Here is a 21,012-nt window from a genome sequence, read left to right on the forward strand (position 1 = left end):
ATTTGTCTGTAATTAACTAGTTTGATGACTGAATAATGGTATGTTACAAAACGCATGGGATGTTTTAAGCATGTGCTCAAAATGTAAAAATGTACATATTTTCACCAAAAGGAGGTTTACTGTTTTACTAAGAATGATTATTACTCTTTAACTTTCATGCACTAGTTCCTCCATAGGTGTCTGACTTCGAGTGTTTTCCCACATGTCCAGCGTTTATACATCAAGCTGCTTTGTGGCTTTCATGAGTACAGCCTCAGATTTGAGCTTTAACACTACAAGTGCCCTATATAAGTAAATGTAGTTTAAAGAAGGGAATTCCTATCACATGAGGATTTTCCTTGTTTGCATTTGCTCTCGCACTAAGTCACATCTGAGCGGCTGTGAGTATATTGCATCGACATTCTTCACGAGTACGAGCGATCAACAAACAGATTCACTGCATCCACTCAAAATGACGGATTTATTACACTCCTTTCATGTACACAAGCATGATCTTTGATGACTGGCTATTTACCCTCCCTGATCCCGCTGATGTTTGTTTTAATTTCATATAGTCCTCTGGCCCGCCGGGCTTACTTTCTACATGCAAAGAATAAAAAAAATCATCTGCCGGAGCTCTGGGAAAGTGGCCCTTTTCCAATCCATGCCTACAGATGCTTTGAATTTAGGGAGATTTTCCTGCGAGGAGACGACGAGAGAGCTGCCCGTATTTCCTGTGGATTAGTCCTCAGATGGTGCCCTTCGAGGAGGTCTGCACTGGGAAACTGACCCACCGCTGACTGCCAATAACCCCGGGATAAGAGCTCGAGAAAGAGCTGAGAAACCCAGAGCTGCTGCTCTACACCATCAACCCAACGAAACTGCTGCCCGACACACAAGAATACTCTAGTATTCATCTCTAATCATAATTCACATGGATAATCATCACAGGAGCTGAAAAAGCATGTATGCAATAAACTAAAACTAACTTATCCAAATGTTTCCTTCACAGTTCCTCTTTTGTCTGTATTGAATGTAAGATGACCTCACTTTAAGTAGAATACTGGACAAAGGGCTCCATCTGCTGCCAGTAGTCACAAATTACACAAGTTATACACTTCATATAGATATATTTTGTTTTCAATTATTGTAGATAGACTTTATGCATATTAACATTGTGATACACATTATACATTGAAACAACAGAAGAAACGAGACAAAATTATGCAGTAGTCACAGTGCCAACATAAACCCAACCCCTCTGTTAAAAATCAAATCAGAACTGCTGCGGTTATAATAAAGTACCAAAAATATGTTTTCCCCCCAAACTTCATCATCAAGCATAAAATAATTTTTTCACCTCTGAAATCTACAGAGTATTTTCTACTTCAGTTGGCGTCGAGTTTGGCCATTTCCTGCACGTAGATCCCGATGCTCTCGCTGTCAAACAGCACAAAGTACACAGTCTTGATGGAGGACGACATCGTTGTCACAAAGTAGCTGGAGATGGCCTTCAGAATGAGCTGAGCGGCCGTCTGCTTCGGAAAACCGTTCCTATAGAGGAGAAACACAGCAAAGCATGCAGGGTCACAGTATTCAGGAACCGTTACGCTTCAACAACCACCTGATGGCAAACTGCAAAACAATCAGCATTTAGCAATTAGTAATGACTTTGAATTACTTGATCTCAAATGGATAAGAAAACTACTAAGTATATCATTTTCAAACTAATCAGTCTGTACATTTTCCTATTTCCCCCTAACATTATAAATTACCTGAAAATTATATTTTTCTGCACAGCATGCATTTTGCTACATCTATTATTAATATTGTTAGTTCAGGTTTAAATATATCCCTTTAATTCTAAATTAACCTGTTAATTACTAACTTATACAGTGGGGCAAATAAGTATTTGATACACTGCCGATTTTTCAAGTTTTCCCACTTACAAAGAATGGAGAGATCTGTAATTTTCATCGTAGGTACACCTCAACTGTGAGAGACAAAAAAAAAAAAAAAATCCAGAAAATCACATTGTATGATTTTTGAATAATTAATTTCCATTTTATTGCATGAAATAAGTATTTGATACAATAAAAAAAATAGAACTTAATATTTGGTACAGAGACCTTTGTTTACAATTAGACGTTTCCTGTAGTTCTTGAGCAGGTTTGCACACACTGCAGCAGGGATTTTGGCCCACTCCTCCATACATGTCTTCTCCAGATCTTTCAGGTTTTGGGGCTGTCGCTGGGCAACACGGAGTTTCAGCTCCCTCCATAGATTTTCTATTGGGTTCAGGTCTGGAGACTGGCTAGGCCACTCCAGGACCTTGAAATGCTTCTTACGGAGCCACTCCTTAGTTGCCCTTGCTGTGTGTTTGGGGTCTTTGACATGCTGCTCTTCAACGAGCCCAAAAGAGCGCATGTTACACCTCTCTTCATCGCCTTGCACTGGCTACCAGTGGCAGCTCGCATCCAGTTCAAGTCACTGATGCTTGCGTACAGAACTACCACAGACTCAGCACCCTCCTACTTCCACTCACTATTACGAACCTACATCCATTCCAGAAGTCTGAGATCTGCTAGTGAGCGACACCTTGTGGTACCATCACAGAGAGGCTCAAAATCACTCTCCAGAACATTCTCGTTCACCATTCCTGACTGGTGGAATAATCTTCCCACCCCTATCCGGAACGCCGGATCCCTGGCAACCTTCAAGCAACAACTGAAAACTCATCTCTTTCGGCAGTACTTGACTTCATCCTAAACTCAAAAAAAAAAAAAAAAAAAAAACTCCCCACCTACTAGCTTGTACTTATTTGAACAATGACTGAGACTTGGTGTTACGAGCACTTCCCTCTGTCTGATTGCCTCTTCAAGATTAATCGCTTTTTGTATTCCCCAATTGTAAGTGGCTTTGGATAAAAGCGTCTGCGCCAAATGACTAAATGTAAATGTAATGTAAATGGAAGACCCAGCCACGACCCATCTTCAGTGCTCTTACCGAGAGAAGGAGGTTGTTGCCCAAAATCTCGCGATACATGGCCCCATCCATCCTCCCCTCAATACGGTGCAGTCGTCCTGTCCCCTTTGCAGAAAAGCACCCCCAAAGCATGTTTCCACCCCCATGCTTCACGGTTGGGATGGTGTTCTTGGGATTGTACTCATCCTCCAAACACAGTGAGTGGAGTTTATACCAAAAAGTTCTATTTTGGTCTCATCTGACCACATGACCTTCTCCCATGCCTCCTCTGGATCATCCAGATGGTCTTTGGCAAACTTCAGATGGACCTGGACATGTGCTGGCTTGAGCAGCGCTGCAGGATTGTAATCCATGACGGTGTAGTGTGTTACTGATGGTAACCGTTGAGACTGTGGTCCCAGCTCTCTTCAGGTCATTGACCAGGTCCTCCCGTGTAGTTCTAGACTGATCCCTCACCTTTCTCAGGATCATTGATACTCCACGAGGCCAGATCTTGCATGGAGCCCCAGTCCGAGGGAGATTGACAGTCATCTTGAATTTCTTCCATTTTCTAATAATTGCGCCACCAGTTGTTTCCGTCTCACGAAGCTGTTTGCCTATTGTCCTGTAGCCCATCCCAGCCTTGTGCAGGTCTACAGTTTTGTCCCTAGTGTCCTTAGACAGCTCTTTGGTCTTGCCCACAGTGGAGCGGTTGGAGTCTGATTGATTGAGTGTGTGAACAGGTGTCTTTTATACAGGTAACGAGTTCAAACAGGTGCAATTAATACAGGTAATGAGTGGAGGATAGGAGGGCTTCTTAAAGACAAACTAACAGGTCTGTGCAATAAAATGGAAATTAATTATTCAAAAATCATACAATGTGACTTTCTGGATTTTTTTAAATATTCTGTCTCTCACAGTTGAGGTGTACCTACGATGAAAATGACAGATCTCTCCATTCTTTGTAAGTGGGAAAACTTCAGCAGTGTATCAAATACTTATTTGCCCCACTGTACTAACTTATTTAACAAAACCAACCTAATGTTTATATTCTTTAAGTTGCGATGAAATTTTTCTCTTCTATATTATGATGTACATTTCAATGAAAAACAAAAACTGTAGTGCGTGACCTGGTTCTATGCACTAGTTGTTGATTGGATGTTGAAGTGTGGGCGTGGCTCTTAAGAGTATGCAGATGAGCATAAGCATGCAGGGGGCAGAGTTTAAGAGGACAAATGTGGTCAAAAAATGAAACATGCATTCATAAATTGTTCACAATAAGCTGTTTAAATAACAGATTTTTTTTTTAATTTCCATTTCCATTTAATGCTGACTTTAATATTAGGGGCCAGATTTACAAACAGCGTGCGCCAGCGCAAACCGTCTTTTGGCGTTAAAATAGTATTGTCATATAATGCCTTATTGAATATGCATTTGTAGGGGTTTCTCTTTCACATGCAAAATTTATGGGAGGAGAGTATTAAAATGAATCACTCAGCGCGCTTTACTAACGTTTGCGCTTGTCAAATTACTGGTATTTGCGCCATTACTTAATGCCCCAAAAAAGCATGTCTTAAAGCAGACAGTAATTTGTGCTGCTCTCGGTAGATTGTGCTGGTCATTATGGAAATGATCTGCTGCGTCTGTGTTCTTTAATGTGCGCATTTTTAGTAAATCACACGCAGAATTTTCCCCTCCCATCAGTGCTTTTGTGAAATTGTGCTCTAATGCTAATTTGCCCTGTTTAGTAAATCTGGCCCTAGGGCAGGAAATCACTTTAATTTCTGTATTTATTACTACTAAAGCTGTACCTGCCGCTGCCGATGGAAGGGAAAGCCACAGATTTGAGCTTTTTCTCATCAGCGAGAGCCAGACAGTTCTTCACCGTCTTATCCAGCATCTCCTCACATTTATCTGAGCCCCAGCCTGGACTGTTACAGTGGATGATGAACTTGGCAGGAAGACCGTATCCTGAGGTCATGGCCGCTGAGGAAGGACAAAGATAATGAACTTATCAGGATAAATGACCTTATCAAACATACTGCAACTTATCCACAAGTAATAACAACTCCTTAAGATCAACTCTCTTCTCTGAATGAAAGAGTAAGCCATGAGAATTCATTAAAGCACGGCTGAAGAGCTTGACACAGCATATTAATAACAACCGTTATTAGACTTTTTTTAACAGCAGCATCTATTCCCCGTTCACACCTGGAACGGACTTTACGCAGCTTGTGATCGGGTGTAACAGCGGATGTAAACATACCTCCTGCCACCTCCAGAGGGCCGTTGTTCTTGCGTAGCTCCAGAACTGCCTCTGCAAACTCCTTTCCTCCGATCTTCTCCAAAGCACCGCCTGAGAGAGACACTGAGAAGTGATGCTGAGCACATGTACAGTGGTGTGAAATGAAGGGAAAACAAAATCCAAACCCACATGGCCCTGTGTGAAAAAGTGTTGTGTTTACTTGTGTTATCTTTGATGATCTGAAATATTAAAGTGTGACAAACATGCAAAAAAATTAAATATCAGGAAGGGGGCCAACACTTTTTCACAGCACTATGTCTAAAGCTGCCGTCACTCTAGCGAACCCTAACCCTAACCCAGCGTGTCTGATTTATTATTGAACTGAGTAGTGAGCAGCTGATGATCTGCTGCTGTTTTCATCGATTCACTGAAACGCCATCTCAGAATCTTCTCTGAGTTTGCATCACTTTAAAGCAAGTGCAACACGTGCCACCCACGTCACCACATTTAACAAAAACCATGTTGCCAACAAACAAAATGCTTTAAGGTCTCCCTGCATTTTTCCACCAAAATAAATGAATTAGTATTTTATATCATACATAATATTGTATTATATATTATATTCCTTGTCTTGTATTATATATTATATTTCTTGTCTTGCTTAAACGGTTACTTCACCCAAAAATGAAAATTAGCCTGTGTTTTACTCAAACACCTAGGATGCCTTGTGGGTATGACTTTCTTCTTCCAGACGAATCCAATCGAAGTTATATTAAAAATTGTCCTGGCTCGTCCAAGCTTTATTATTGCAGTGGTTTAGTGTTTCTCTTTAACAGTCCAAAACACGTGAAATAAAGCGCGCGCATCCATAATATAACGTGCCTGTAAGAAAACAATTTTTAATATAACTCCGATTGGATTTATCTAAAAGAAGAAAGTCATATACACCTAGGATGCCTCGAGGGTGAGTAAAACACAGGCTAATTTTCATTTTTGGGTGAACTCACCCTTTAATATTTAAAAAAAAAAATTTAAAAAAGTTTTTTTTGTGATAGTGAGCAGAGTTGGGAAAGTTACTTTTAAAAGTAATGCATTGCAATATTGCGTTACTCCCTAAAAAAGTAACTAATTGCATTACTTAATGTTTATGGAAAGTAATGCATTACGTTACTTTTGAGTTACTTTTTAAATCTGGGCAGGGCTTGCTTACTTTTAATATAAAAAAATCTTTTACAAATGGAATCTGCCTCAGGCTGAAGGAAATGTAAATTCACATCATCTGTACAGTAGAGGGCGCCGCTCAAACTAATCACATGAAGAATATGAAGCAGGAGAAGAAAGTTCAACTATTCGGCAATAACAAAAATTAAAAACAAATGTGTCCTTTTTGCTTATTAGTATGGTTGAATTGGATCATCGAAGGTCAGTAGCAAAGACATTGGTTAATAAAATGTGATTAAATGCATAAATTAAATTTTTGTTATTTAACAAATCTAATTAATCACAGGTTTACATAATATTCTGAGTTTGCATTTGACTGTTTTTATTGATTTTGAGGAATACTGAATCTGTTTTTGTGCAGTGAGATGAGTAAATACATGTTGATATTTAGTCTAGAACAGTGGTTCTCAAACGTTTTACACCAAGTACCACCTCAGAAAATATTTGGCTTTCCAAGTACCACCATTAAGACCAACATTAAAATGTAGTAGCACTATGCAGAGTTAAAAAAAAGAAAAAAGTCAGTTTTATTCCTAATAAGAATATTTATTAGTCAGCCTCTAAAATCATTGTAAATGCACAGTTTGAACATTAACACTGCACTGTGCTTACTTCCAGGTAAATAAAAAAAACTTAATTATTAAATGAAAATATATTGTACCTAAAAGTGAAATATAAACTGTACATAAATGTAAAAAAAAAAATTGTACTTAAAGATTAAATTTATGTATCGTACTTAAAATGTTAATAAAAACTAAGTTACTGTACTTAAATGTTAAGTAGCTACAATACATTTTCATTTAATCTTTAAATACAGTACCGTTTTTATTTCACTTTTAAATAAAAAGTACTTGATTAAAAAAAATAATAACACAGGCTGTATGTGTAGCTGCAAGTAACTAATCAGGCCACGTGTCCACCAAAGCCAGCTGAACAAAATGATACATTGAATTTACTAATTCTTTTAAGGTAAGTGGTTGCAATCAATCTATTTTAGCTACATTTAAATAATCAAATTTAGTTGACTGCCTTTCAGCAAAAGCTAAAAAAATTGATTGCAATCACTTGCCTTAAAAAAAAGAGTAAATTCAATGTATCATTTTGTTCAGTGCAGCTGAAAACACCCAGGTGCTTGAGAGGGCAGCGTATTTTTGTTTTCTTCAGAGACGCTGTGGTTGCTATGATATGGAATATCCGCTTCATTAATATGGCAGACGCATCGCGAATGAAATGTTTCTCCAAGCTTTATTTTTCTTAACAATATTATGCTACTCCGGCAATTCCATCTGGTAAAAACATAAATACTTGGAGACAAGCAATATTAACTTCTCCACTGTTGTTCCGTCGTAGTACCAGCAGGGTGTGACCGTATTAGTCCCACCCCTCCTCCACTGTGATTGGTTAGCTGACAAAAAAGTGACAGTGATGAGCGCTAAGTTTTACCCAAAGTTGAACATTCAAGTCTCGGCGCCGAGAAAAAAACGCCCGAGTGCTAAGCATGACAAAGATGCTCCCATTTAAAACCAATTTTAAAAATTCGCTAGCCTCTCGTTTAAAAAACGCTTTGGTAGACACGCGGCCTAATTTATATTTAATTCAGGGATTTCTCGTTAAGCTATATTGAGTCGTGGCCATTCTGTAGGTACGTGAGGTAGCGATGTGTGTGTTTGCACTCAGTGAATTGAATCTTTAGATTTAGGGTGCTTTCACACTTGGTTCACTAGCCTGGTCCGAATCAGAATCCGATTGCTCCCCGCTCCCCCTGCCCCCCCGCTGGACTGCGTTCATATTTTATTTGGATCCGAACCGCGGTTCGTTTGCATCATCAAGCCAGCAGCTGTTTACCCCATTGCTTAGTAACGACGGCACGGGAGAAGGCCACAAAATGCATAAGATTGCTCTCTGCACTTTTATATATTTACGTTTTTGAACCATTCGTTGTGTTTACAAAGCTTCAGTGCATAACTGCAAATGCTCTAAAGAATGCTGAAGGTGAACAGAAATGAGACATACAGCTTTCTGCTTGCAGCACATCAGTCATGCTCGTCAGGAAACTAAGTGAAACACACACACACACACACATTTTTATCAAATAATACATCATTAATAGCGGTTCACTTCCGTGATTTGGTACGATTGCATTCACATCAGCAGCGAACCATACCGGAGTTCACATGAACCGTACCCCAGACCACCGTTTTTTTTCACGGGTGCGCACCCGAGGTCAGAAGACCGTGTTCACATCATCCAAACGAACCGAACTCTAACGTCAATCACACCCGGGTGCGCACCAGAAGTACTAGTGTGAAAGCACCCTAATGTCACTTCTGACTCCATCTCCTACTGCGACACTCCGTCTGTTGTTTAGAGTCTAGTGACACCAGCTTTAGACACAAGAGCATGCTTTACAGAGACCGTTCACACAAAAATACCAATTCGGTCATCATTTGCTCACCCTCATGTTGCTCCAAACCCATAAGGGTTTCTCTTCCATGGAACACAAAAGTTTAGCAGTTTTTCATACACAAATATGTATTACACACTCCAAATATGAGTCATCTGCTATATTCCAGGGCTTCTGAAGTGTTACGATGGTTTGTGTGAGGAACAGATCTAAATTTAAGTCATTATTCACTGATAATCTTTCCCTCTGATGCAGCTTTTAAATCTTACCTGACGAATCTGCTGTGAGGTGTCTTGAGGTGCTTATGAATGCGTTTCAAGAAAAGAGCATTCTCCTTTTGTATTCCACATTAGAAAAGTCATATGGGTATGCAATGACATGATGGTGAGTAAATGACAAAACTGGTAAAAAAAAAAAAAGACGTTAACTTGCACTACTTTCTAATGATTAATATTAAAAAGTTGGGTTGCAATTGAAAATGGGCTCAGGAATGAGAGAAGACATGCAGGTTTGGGAAAACAAGTATATGAAAAATGACAATTCAATATTTAGACAAAAAAAAAACAAACAAGATGACAACTCATAGTATTAAAACTAAATAATTGCCACAGAAATCCAAATAGAAAGTAAAGCATTACCCAAATGACCCCAACCACAGCCATGAAACTTAAGTGCTAATCTTCATTTGTTTTCTAGTTAACAGATGATTAACAGTACTAAATTATCAAATCAGACTAAATCTAAGCATGAATACAACTGAGCTGTTTAGACATGTTGCATACCTTATTATTTTCAGTGAGCAAATATTATAAGATGGCATTATTATTCATTTTGAGTCAAAGTGTCAGAGCTGTGGTGTTTTCAGTAGAACTGTTCCTTTACCTACTTCACCACCCATGTAGAAGGTGGAGTTGGTCGGGTGAACAACCGCTTCACTTTCGATGGTGGCAATGTCAGCTTGCACAACTTGCAGCTACAACAACAGGCAAACAAATACAGTGAGAGACAAAAGCTGTGGAGAATGAGGTGAAACCATGACGAGAAGACAAAGACCGGTCTGACTGGAAAAGACAAAAGTAAAAAGGAGAAACACAAACACACATACAAGACTGCTGAATCCATTCATGAGATGACGGATCGATCCTAAAAACCTGCTGGGTAAATCTCATCAACCTGTCCTGGTCACATTTTACCACCAAATCAGGAGGAGGTGATATGAAATATATACAGTAGTCAACATTTGAAATGGATCAAAAAAGTTCATCAAAGTTGAATGAGGAGCAATCAGACCAACCTCAACAATGAGAAATTAATGACATTTTAAAGTGATTTTACACAAACTGGCTGAAAAATCTAATTCAATCATTAGTAATATAATTTAAAGGTTTACCAATTCAAGACATGTCTCACGCCAATAGGTTTTTGACCAATAGGTGGTGCTGCTAAAAAACTTTGTGAGTACCGTCAGGGTATGGTGCTGAAAACACATGCACATGTTGTTTTGTAATAATACGCCAATGAGTTTGTAAAATCTTGCATTTTGCGACAAAATTCTAAATGGCCGACACCAAAAATGGTGGACACGGGAAACTTGGGCATCATTTTGCCTCTCTGAATGTCTTGTGACCAGTCTTGTGATTTTGGGCCAAACTGTTAAGAAGTTATTTGCAAAAAATAGCCATTTTTCACATCTTCTGACCACCTAGGTGGTGTTGTGCCAAAACTGTGCAGGTACTCTCAGGTCATGGTTATTATAACACCACCATGATTGGTTTGAATACGCTAAAGCATTGCAGAGATATAGCCTCATGTCCACTTTGGAGAGCCCTTCAACAAATTAGTTCACGCTTATTCAGAAACGGTTTGACCGATCAACTTGATTTCAATGTTTTTTAATTGACATGGCCTGAAGATGATATGGTTAGATTTTCATGAAAATTGGACAAACGGTCTAGGAAGAGTTCGTAAAAAGACAAATACTAAATTGCGGGAAATAACGGCATTGGGTGTTTTAGGGTGTGACCATAGGACGGCTTTTGTTTCTAGCCCTAATGGTTCAAAAGTTATTAGCACAAATGTAGAGGGTTTGAGTTAGAGACTCCAAATTATGTGCGCTAAATATTAAGACAAATTTCATAATTATTTACCATACTCTACATAGTCATTGGGCGGCCATAGACTCAAGAGCGGAGGAAGAAGAAGAAGAAGACGATGACGACATACAATAGGTGCATATGCACCTTTGCTGCTTGGCCCCTAATTACAAAACCATGACAGTCATGAGAATGAGATTTATTTCATTACAGTTTTGGGGTGGATTCTACTAGATAACTGGATTATTATGGTTTTCTTTTGATTTCGGGGTGAAATGTGACCTGGACGTGTGAGTTTAGCCCATCTACCAGTTAAAGACCTTGGACATGTGACTGAATATGAACAAAACTGGCCGCGTTGGCTTTAACCAGAGTTCTGTTCGCATGGATTTCCAGGCAGCCAAAAACTGCCATATGAGAACCAGATGTGAACTGCTGGATCCATAAAAGCAGATCTACAGCATCTGAATGAACATGAGTCTCCATGGCAGCTATAAGCGCTCACCCAAATCATCTTTAAGGGCAAAGTCAGCATTGGTGGGGTTGATAACCCCTTCCACGTCAAAGGCAGCCAGGTTAGTGATCTGACTGTGAATGAGATTGAGCTGTGGACAGATCATGCAGCAGGATGGAGAGAGATCAGGACAGAGTAAAGCAGAGCCGTTACACAGCAGGCTGCACTCTACAAACAGAACTCGAAGTGTCTTACAGCAGTTTCCATGAAAGCTGCACAGAATAATGTTTGCTGGTCAGCGTGACAGTGGGCTTCTTTGACCATTTATGACACAAACGGACAGCAGAAACACTTTGTATTTGCCTTACTGTATGTGTCAGTCAATGGTCAGTGAATGTGTTGTGCTAAACCATAAGAGGCCATAAACATCGCATTAGCGGTTTTGTTTTGGTTCATTTCTGATGAAAATACAACTTCCAACAGATCTCTTTTAAGCTACTTTTTAAAACATTTGACAAAAGAGCTTAAGGCTCTCATAGCTTTGATCAGAAACACTAGAATATAGAAATAGCTTTTACTGTTCCATCAGATCACATTGCAAAAAAGTGATCCTTCCTCAGTATTTTGTCTTGCTTTCCAGTGCATGTCTAAAGATTCAGAAATCAAGATACAGATGCAAAATGACATGAGATAAGAAGTCTTGTTTTCTTGAGAAACTGATCAAAATGGCATGAGTTTACAGTGGGGGAAACAATTATTTGATCCCCTGCTGATTTTGTACATTTGCCCACTGACAAAGAAATGGTCAGTCTATAATTTTAATGATAGGTTTATTTGAACAGTGAGAGACAATAACAACAAAAATACAGAAAAACATTTCAGAAAAGTTATAAATTGTTTTGCATTTTAATGAGTGAAATAAGTATTTGACCCCCTATCAATCAGCAAGATTTCTGGCTCCTAGATGTCTTTTATACAGGTAAGGAGCTGATATTAGGAGCCCTCTCTTAAAGGGAAAGCTCCTAATCTCAGCTTGTTCATCCTCCATTACTGTTATTAGTGGCATGTCCTAATGCTAGTATTTCCTGTCACTGGTCGGGATATGAACTCAAAGCTATACAACTGCCATGAATCCTGTATGATTTTTATTTATTTATTTTAAATATCGATTTTCCGTTTTTGAGAATCGATACAGTATCTCCAAACAAAATATCACGATACTCACGTGTATCGATATTTTCTTACACCCCTACAAGTCATATTTCAAGATCGATGCATATGAATCCGCAGGATTTGTAATCTATGCATCAAGATAACAAGTGCATCGTTATACCCCTAATAGCTGCAGATGTTTCATAAAACAGCAAGACGATGTTGGACTTTAGCAGCTAGTCTCAGCAGAAGAGTGGAAGGACAAAAGCAAATTATTTTTTTTTTAAAGAGCAGTTACTGTAGTAAGAGTTTAATGTAATGAAAGCAGCTTTACCTTCTGGCCGAGGAATAAGCTTTTGGAGGAGAGGATAGTGAAGCCATCGGCCTGGCCGCCAGATGTAGTGCTGCCGTCTGTACCCGTTTTAGCCATCGCAGCCTGTCTCTGTCACACCAACACAGCAGAGCAAACTTCAGCTTATACTGCACTGCCTTAATGCAGCCAGTGATACTGTTACTGGATATGAGAGCACAGAATGTTAATAAACTGCTTCACAATGCTGAACATTAGGAGCTTAAAAACAAATTTTGCCCCAGACACTGCTTATGTGTTAGGCTTAGTATGACATGTTAAGAGTTAATATAACGTGTTAGGGTTAGTTTAGGGTGTAACTCTGGAACAATCTACCTAACACTGTTCAGGAAGCAGACACACTGTCAGTTTAAATCTAGATTAAAGACCCATCTCTTTAACCTGGTGCACACATAATACACTATCACATTTATATAATTCAGATCCGTTAAAGGATTGTTAGGCTGCATTAATTAGGTCAACCGGAACCGGGAACACTTCCCAAAACACCTGATGTACTTGTTACATTGTTAGAAGAATGGCATCAACGCTAGTATTAGTCTGTTTCTTTCTTATTCCGAGGTCACCATAGCCACCCAGATCCAGACTGAATCCAGATCAGATGGTGGATCAGCACCTAGAGATGACCTCTACAGCAGGACACCTAGATGACCCCAGAGACTGACCCCCAGTGAAGACCCTGTCTCCAAGACGGCCATCGGGACAAGACCACAGGAACCAGATGAGTCCTTTGCACAATCTGACTCTGCTTTAGTCTAGATTTAAACTGCTGATTTTGTCTGGCCAGAGGAGAATGACACTATTTCCTCGTCTAAATACTGTAAAGCTGATATAAAGCCACCCAGCTCTATATCAAAGTGATGCAAAGCTCCTTTGAGACAATTTGTATTGTTAGAAGCGCTATACAAATAATATTGACTTGACTAGTATAATGTGTTAGGGTTATTATGATGTTGTAGGGTTAGTATAACGGGTTAGAGTTAGTATGACGTGTTAAGGTTAGTATAACATGTTAGTATTAGTATGACATTAGGGTTAGGGTTAGTATGACGTGTTAGGGTTAGTATGATGAGTTAGTATAACGGGTTAGAGTTAGTATGACGTGTTAGTATTAGTATGATGAGTTAGTATAATGGGTTAGAGTTAGTATAACATGTTAGTATTAGTATGACATTAGGGTTAGGGTTAGTATGATGAGTTAGTATAACGGGTTAGAGTTAGTATGACGTGTTAGTATTAGTATGATGAGTTAGTATAATGGGTTAGAGTTAGTATGACGTGTTAGTATTAGTATGACATTAGGGTTAGGGTTAGTATGACGTGTTAGGGTTAGAGTTAGTATGACGTGTTAGTATTAGTATGACATTAGGGTTAGAGTTAGTATGACGTGTTAGGGTTAGTATGATGAGTTAGTATAATGGGTTAGAGTTAGTATGACGTGTTAGTATTAGTATGACATTAGGGTTAGGGTTAGTATGACGTGTTAGGGTTAGTATGATGAGTTAGTATAATGGGTTAGAGTTAGTATAATGTGCAAATTGTTAGTATGACATGTTAGCGTTAGTAAAGCCCTATTCGGACGGGACTAGTTTTACAGGGGGTTGTTAAGCCCTATTCGCATGGGATTAGTATTATCTAGGGACCTCATGTGATTTAGAAATTGCACCCCCACATCTGAATTTCATGTGGCATATTCGCACAGGATAAACGAAGCCTGTGATTTTACTCTAATTTACGGACTTGTCTCCCGGATCTGATATCAAGGCTTTGCATAACATTATATACCATAAACAGAAGAATGTTCCTTACCGCATGCTGATATACAACAACTGATTACTACAAATAAAAAAATAAAAAATAGTTCAACTAAAGTGACCACACATTAACATGGTTTTGCTATACTAGCCATTTAGCTTCACCATGGTATTTGTGTGATTATACTAATGGTAATCAATCCGAATGACTATACGCAATGCACGCATTCAGAGCGTGTGATCTCTGCAACGCCCCTGTACAAAACAGACCCTCCCACCGCTGTAACGAACACAGATGTTAGTCCCGTCTGAATTGGCACATGAAAATCACAGACGTCAGGTGATCAAAACTCAAACGTAGTTTAGAAAACTAGTCCCATCTGAATAGGGCTTAAGATGTGTTAAAGTTAAACGTATTAGCATTAGTATAAGATGTTAGGGTTAGTATGGCATTTTAGGGTTAGTATGAAGTGGTAGAGTTAGCATAGTGTGTTAGAGATAGTATAACGTGTTAGGGTTAAGTGTTCAGTGAATACCTTTATTCTTGAGGACTTTTTGGTGCCCAGTTTCTTGACAGCTGCTTTGTTGGTGGTCTTGGACTTTTTTATTGGTGGAGGAGTGATGACGGCTTCGAGCTTTGCTTTGGATCCTCTCTTCTTAGAGAGCAGCTCTGGGTGGATGTTGGGTAAAACTCCTCCGGCAGCGATGGTGACGCCCCTGAGCAACTGCACCAGCGTTACACAGGGACAGGAACAGATTTTTGCAGCATAAAACACATCTGATCAAAATAAATATGATTTCATCTTCTTTCATTCCAGAAGCACTGATCATGAGGCATTGAATGAGTTTGTGAGTTTCAGGAGTTGTTCTCCATATTCTCCATGTGGAGAACGTCAGAGCCAGTCTGCGGGTTTTGATCAGTTTGAGTTGACAGATTTCAGAGAAAATCATGTAGTGTATGATGGACACTGACTCTGATTTTATTTATTTTTTTAGCTTTCACTGTGATTCTGAACTGCGAGTCTGCGGTTTCTCAAACACGATTTTAGACATTTTTATCTATCGTGCTTATTATAGAAATGAAACGCATGTTTCTGTGTGAGTTTGTTGTGAAAGTCTAGTGTGTAATTCCTCTGTAATTATCGACAAATATGGCTGGTGTATGATGCCTTCTGTTTTTAAATCTTTTCAGACTTTAGAAGTTGTGTAGTGTACTCCAGCCTTTAACTGATCAATTTCCAATATTATTACAAACCGAATACCGGAAATGTTGGGACGTTTTTCAAATTTGAATAAAATGAAAACTAAGAGACTTTCAAATCACATGAACCAATATTTTACTCACAACAGAACATAGAGAACATAAATGTTTAAAAGGAGAATTTTTTTTTTTTATCCACTAAATGAGCTCATTTCAAATTCGATGCCTGCTACAGGTCTCAAAAAAGTTGGGACGGGGGCAACAAAGGGCAATTTCTTTTCAAGTAATTTTGAAAAGATTCAGCTGGGAGAACATCTAGCAACTAATTTAGTTAATTGACATCAGGTCTGTAGCATGATTAGCTATAAAAGGGTTGTCTTAGAGGCAGAGTCTTTCAGAAATAAAGATGGGCTGAGGCTCTCCAATCTGTGAAAGAGTGCGTAAAAAGATTGTGGAATACTTTAAAAACAACGTTCCTAATTGTCAAATTGCAAAGGCTTTGCAAATCTCATTATCTAGAGTGCATAACATCATCAAAAGATTCAGAGAAACTGGAGAAATCTCTGTGTGTAAGGGACAAGGCCGAAGACCTTTGTTGGATGCCCGTGGTCTTCGGGCCCTCAGACGACACTGCATCACTCATCTGCATGATTCTGTCATTGACATTACTAAATGGGCCCAGGAATACTTCCAGAAATCACTGTCGGTAAACACAATCTGCCGTGCCATCTGCAGATGCCAACTAAAGCTCCATCATGAAAAAAGGAAGCCATATGTGAACATGGTCCAGAAGAGCAGTCGTGTCCTGGGGGCCAAGGCTCATTTAAAATGGACTGTTTCAAAGTGGAAAAGTGTTCTATGGCCAGACGAGTCCAAATTGGACATTCTTGTTGGGAATCACGGATGTCATGTCCTCTGGGCTAAAGAGGAGGGAGAACTTCCAGCATGTTATCAGCATTTTATCACCATGAATGCTGAAAGGTATATAAAGGTTTTAGAGCAACATATGCTCCCCTCCAGATGACGTCTATATCATGGAAGGCCTTGTGTATTTCAGCAGGACAATGCAAAACCGCATACTACAGCTATTTCAACAGCATGGCTTCGTAGTAGAAGAGTCTGGGTGCTGAATTGACCTGCCTGCAGTTATTTTTCACCTATAGAGAACATTTGGCGTATCATTAAACTAAAAATATATCAAAGATGACTACAGCAGCTGGAAACCTATATCAGGCAAGAATGGGACCAAATTCCAACACCTAAACTCCAGAAACTCATAACCTCGGTGCCCAGACGTCTTCAAACTGTTTTGAAAAGAAGATGAGGCGCTACACCCTGGTAAACATGCCCCCATCCCAACTATTTTGAGACCTAGTGCAGGCATCAAATTGTAAAATTTCTCAGTTTGAACATTTGTTATGTTATCCATGTTCTATTGTGAATAAAATATTGGCTCATGTGATTTGAAAGTCTTTTAGTTTTCATTTTATTCAAGTTTAAAAAATGTCCCAACATTTCTGGAATTCGGGTTGTACAATATTACACCAAAAACACTCAATTTTTAAGCCTGTGATTTTTGCATATGCGTGGTTTGAGAATATTTGATCCTGAACTTGTTACCTGATGAAGTTCCTCATCATTGGCGATGGCTAGTAAAATGTGTCTGGGTGTGACGCGGCCCTTCTTATTGTCTCTGGCTGCATTGCCTGCCAGCTCCAGGATTTCAGCTGAAAGCACCATGCATGAAGAGCCTCATGAGGACAGAAAGGCTTCTGATGCAGTGCATCGATACAGAGGGTTACAGATGCATCGTACCTGTCAGGTACTCCAGTACTGCAGCCATGTAGACTGGAGCTCCAACACCAATCCTGTATTTGGGAAGCCCTCTTTTAATATAGCGCAGCATCCGTCCCACAGGGAAGATCACGCCAGCCTTAGCAGACCTGGACGTCTTGGAGATCTTCTTCTTCCCACCTCGACTGGACATGATGCCTGAGGAACAAAACATGATGAAGTTTCCCCGTCCTGTCCATGCATTTCTTCATTCTGCATTAAAACAAAGCATGCTGGCACAAATGAGAAGCAATATTAATTCAAGAATCAAACTAGTTAGTTTTGTGCAAATAAAAAGTTTATGTGCTAATCTAATTATGATCAATTAATTTGCCAAGAATGTGATATTCTGTGAATGATGCATATGTCATCAGTCAGTCTATATCCAGAGACTTCAGTAGATGTTGAGCAGTAATTAGTTCAAAAACATCCACTTTCTTCCAAATGACGGGACTGATGAGTGAACGAGATCATTAGCGCACAAATATGAGTCTGTCATGTTTTATTCTGACATGAACGCATCTGAACAGTTTGTGTATTTGACAAGTTTGTTGGCAGCGACAATAAAATGTAGCATTGCAACATCAACACTAATAATATAAACTAAACTGACGACGCTATAAATGAACATGCTGCTGTTGAGTATTTCGTGTTCATGTGATGAAATCAGAAATAGCAGCGCGCGCAGAGCGATGTTTCCGCGTTTTATTCATTATATTTCTCACATGCGATGACAGCTGGAACTTCCTGATGAAGCGAAAGCGAGAGTCGCGGCCCGCAGACGCGCAGGAATCACCGAGAAGCGTGGAGAGCGAACGCGCGGGTGACGGCGGAATGCTTACAGTAGAGAGCACGGCGTGGCGTCGCGTCGCGTCGCGTTCAGTCCAGCACTGCTTAAAGCCTGACAAGCCCGAGCAACGTCCCAGACACCCACAATCCACAGCGCGACTGAGAACCAGAGAGTCCCCGGTCAGCAGAGGCCGCTGTGCTCTGTCCGCTTTATAGAGTTATGGAAGAATGCCATCTGCTGGGGAAAAAGTTTCTGGCTTTAAGAACATTTTGGATAAAAACTGTTGATAAAATGTGACCCTGGAGCACAAATCAGTCATTAGTAGCACGGGTATATTTGTAGTAATAGCCAACACACTGTAGGGGTCAAAATTATACATTTTTCGTTTATGCAAAAATAAAAAATCATTAGGACATTAAGTAAAGATCATGTTCCATGAAGATATTTTGTAAATTTCCTACCATAAATATATAAAAACATAATTTTTACTTATTAATATGCATTGATAAGAACTTCATTTGAACAACTTTAAAGGAGATTTTCTCCATATTTAGATTTTTATTTATTTTTTGCTCCCTCAGATTCCAGATTTTCAAATAGTTGTATCTCAGCCAAATATTGTCCTATCATAGCAAACCATACATCAATGGAAAGATTATTTATTCAGCTTCAGATGGTGCATACATCTCAATAATAAAAAAAGACCCTTATGACTGGTTTTGTGGTCCAGGGTCACATATATGCATTATATTTCCAAGGCCTAGTTGTACTAAATAAATTTGATCAGATTTTGGCTGTCTTAGATCAAAATGTGAAAATTTCAAAAGGGATTGTTAAAAAAAAAAACAGTATTCAGTATGTGTTGTTTGAACTGTTTAATTGGAATACATTTGATCCGAAAAGAAAATAAATAAATAAAAAAACAGGATTATCCAGATCCCATCTGAAGATTGGACTCAAGTTGGGAAAAATAATAATAATTAAATACTTGTACAATATTTGTATCATGTTGTATAGGCTAGATACCCTTGATATTTTGTGCTTAATTTGTTTAACCATTACAGTGATAGAGTAGATGAAGGAAAAAAATATTTTGTCCACATAAATAATCCCCCAAACAGCTGTCAATTTCAAACAAAAATAATAGTTTTCATTTTAAAGGTCATGATTGTATTAATTACAGTGACAATCATCAGAGACTGAAAAATTAAGTGCTTGCTATTGTACTCTTGCATCATCAACACACTATTGTCCTGTTTAACACTAAAGCTGCTTAGACACTATCTGTATGAAGTGCTGTATAAAGGAAGGGGATTTGAGTCGATCATTGCACCACTGCAGCGAATAAAATAATAATGATGCCATCAAAAAAGTTTCAGATGACTGTAGAGAGGAATGAAATGTGTTAAGTGATTCACAATTATCACCAGAGAAAATGAGAAAAACCGAAATGAGAAAAATGAGAGAAAATGTCTGAAGTCTAATGAATGAAAAACACTGAATAATAACCCCACTTATTACCATACATTCAATTGAACAATAATACCACTATAGACGCCTGTATATCAGTCATAGGATATTTTTTAACTTAGTTTTTGTTTTGTTTTTTGTTTTTTTGTTGTTGTCTGTCATCAGTTTGGTTTGATCTGATTTGATTTATTAAACACACACACACACACACACACACACACACACACTAAAGTAAAAAACTAAAACGTATTAAAGTTAAAAGGCCTGTGTTCTTACACGGCACAGCACGGGTCAAGGAAGTTTGTCTGATGTTTCAGGATCCTGAAACCCTTCTAATGAATGTCCTAATGCACAGCTAATGTTAGTCTCCAATAAAACGATCAGCTAGCTTTCACATGATGAAGAAATCTCTCTGTGGGTCATTTCTGCTGTGACCCTGGACCACAAAACCATAACAAGGGTCAATTTTTTGAAACTGAGATTTATACATACTCTGAAAGCTGAATGAGATACAACCATTTGTTGGCTATTGCTACAAATATACCTGTGCTTTTGTGCTCCAGGGTCATATATAATGATATGTTATAAAGTGTAATTCTGACTCCGCAGGGATCAGCTGACCAGCGGTCGACCAATCACAGAGCAGCTCCTGACACACATCATGGCCGGAGCGAGTCTCTTCACTTTATAACACATTATTGCGATGCTTTCAGTAGTTGTTTAGGTTTGTTCTGTCACCGATGCTTCAGTGTAACGCGTTTGTAACAGCTTTAGTCGAGCTGTGTCGCGGGCGCGTTACGTCATCATCATCATCATCATCATCATCGCTACAGTGTTTCATTCAGAATGTTTCGCTCGAGTTTACAAAGAAATAATAAATATCAACGCTATGCTGCTGATGGGACAGATCGGTTTATTCTTTAGTTTAAAGCATATCTTTCAGACTCGAACGATGTTTGTCGACATTTCATCGAAGCTGCTGTTCATTTGATGAAAACACATCAGACAAATAACTCCTACAGAGTTGCACATCTATAACATAATTACTTAATAATATATCAGATCATTAAAATACTATCCTT

At 38.9% G+C, this 21,012-nt stretch overlaps 1 protein-coding gene across 2 annotated transcripts; it reads right to left on the reverse strand.

Moving 5' to 3' along the window:
• Positions 1 to 442: 442 nt before the first annotated feature.
• Positions 443 to 18,696, reverse strand: macroh2a1 (macroH2A.1 histone). Of its 2 annotated transcripts, none has more exons than XM_079395006.1 (9): positions 18,513 to 18,696; positions 17,653 to 17,829; positions 17,458 to 17,564; positions 15,173 to 15,361; positions 12,847 to 12,954; positions 9,696 to 9,786; positions 5,210 to 5,299; positions 4,755 to 4,929; positions 443 to 1,533 (listed from the first exon to the last, which is right to left on the reverse strand). In XM_079395006.1, the coding sequence occupies exons 2-9, from the start codon at positions 17,822 to 17,824 to the stop codon at positions 1,368 to 1,370; spliced, it is 1,098 nt and encodes a 365-aa protein (XP_079251132.1). In that variant the 5' UTR covers positions 17,825 to 17,829; positions 18,513 to 18,696; the 3' UTR covers positions 443 to 1,367. The 2 variants fall into 2 exon arrangements, with proteins under 2 accessions (XP_079251132.1, XP_079251133.1); XM_079395007.1 differs by having other exon boundaries at positions 448 to 1,533; positions 18,396 to 18,627.
• Positions 18,697 to 21,012: the final 2,316 nt, after the last annotated feature.

This window comes from Barbus barbus, assembly GCF_936440315.1.
Source record: "Barbus barbus genome assembly, chromosome: 36".
Lineage (NCBI taxonomy): Eukaryota > Metazoa > Chordata > Actinopteri > Cypriniformes > Cyprinidae > Barbus > Barbus barbus.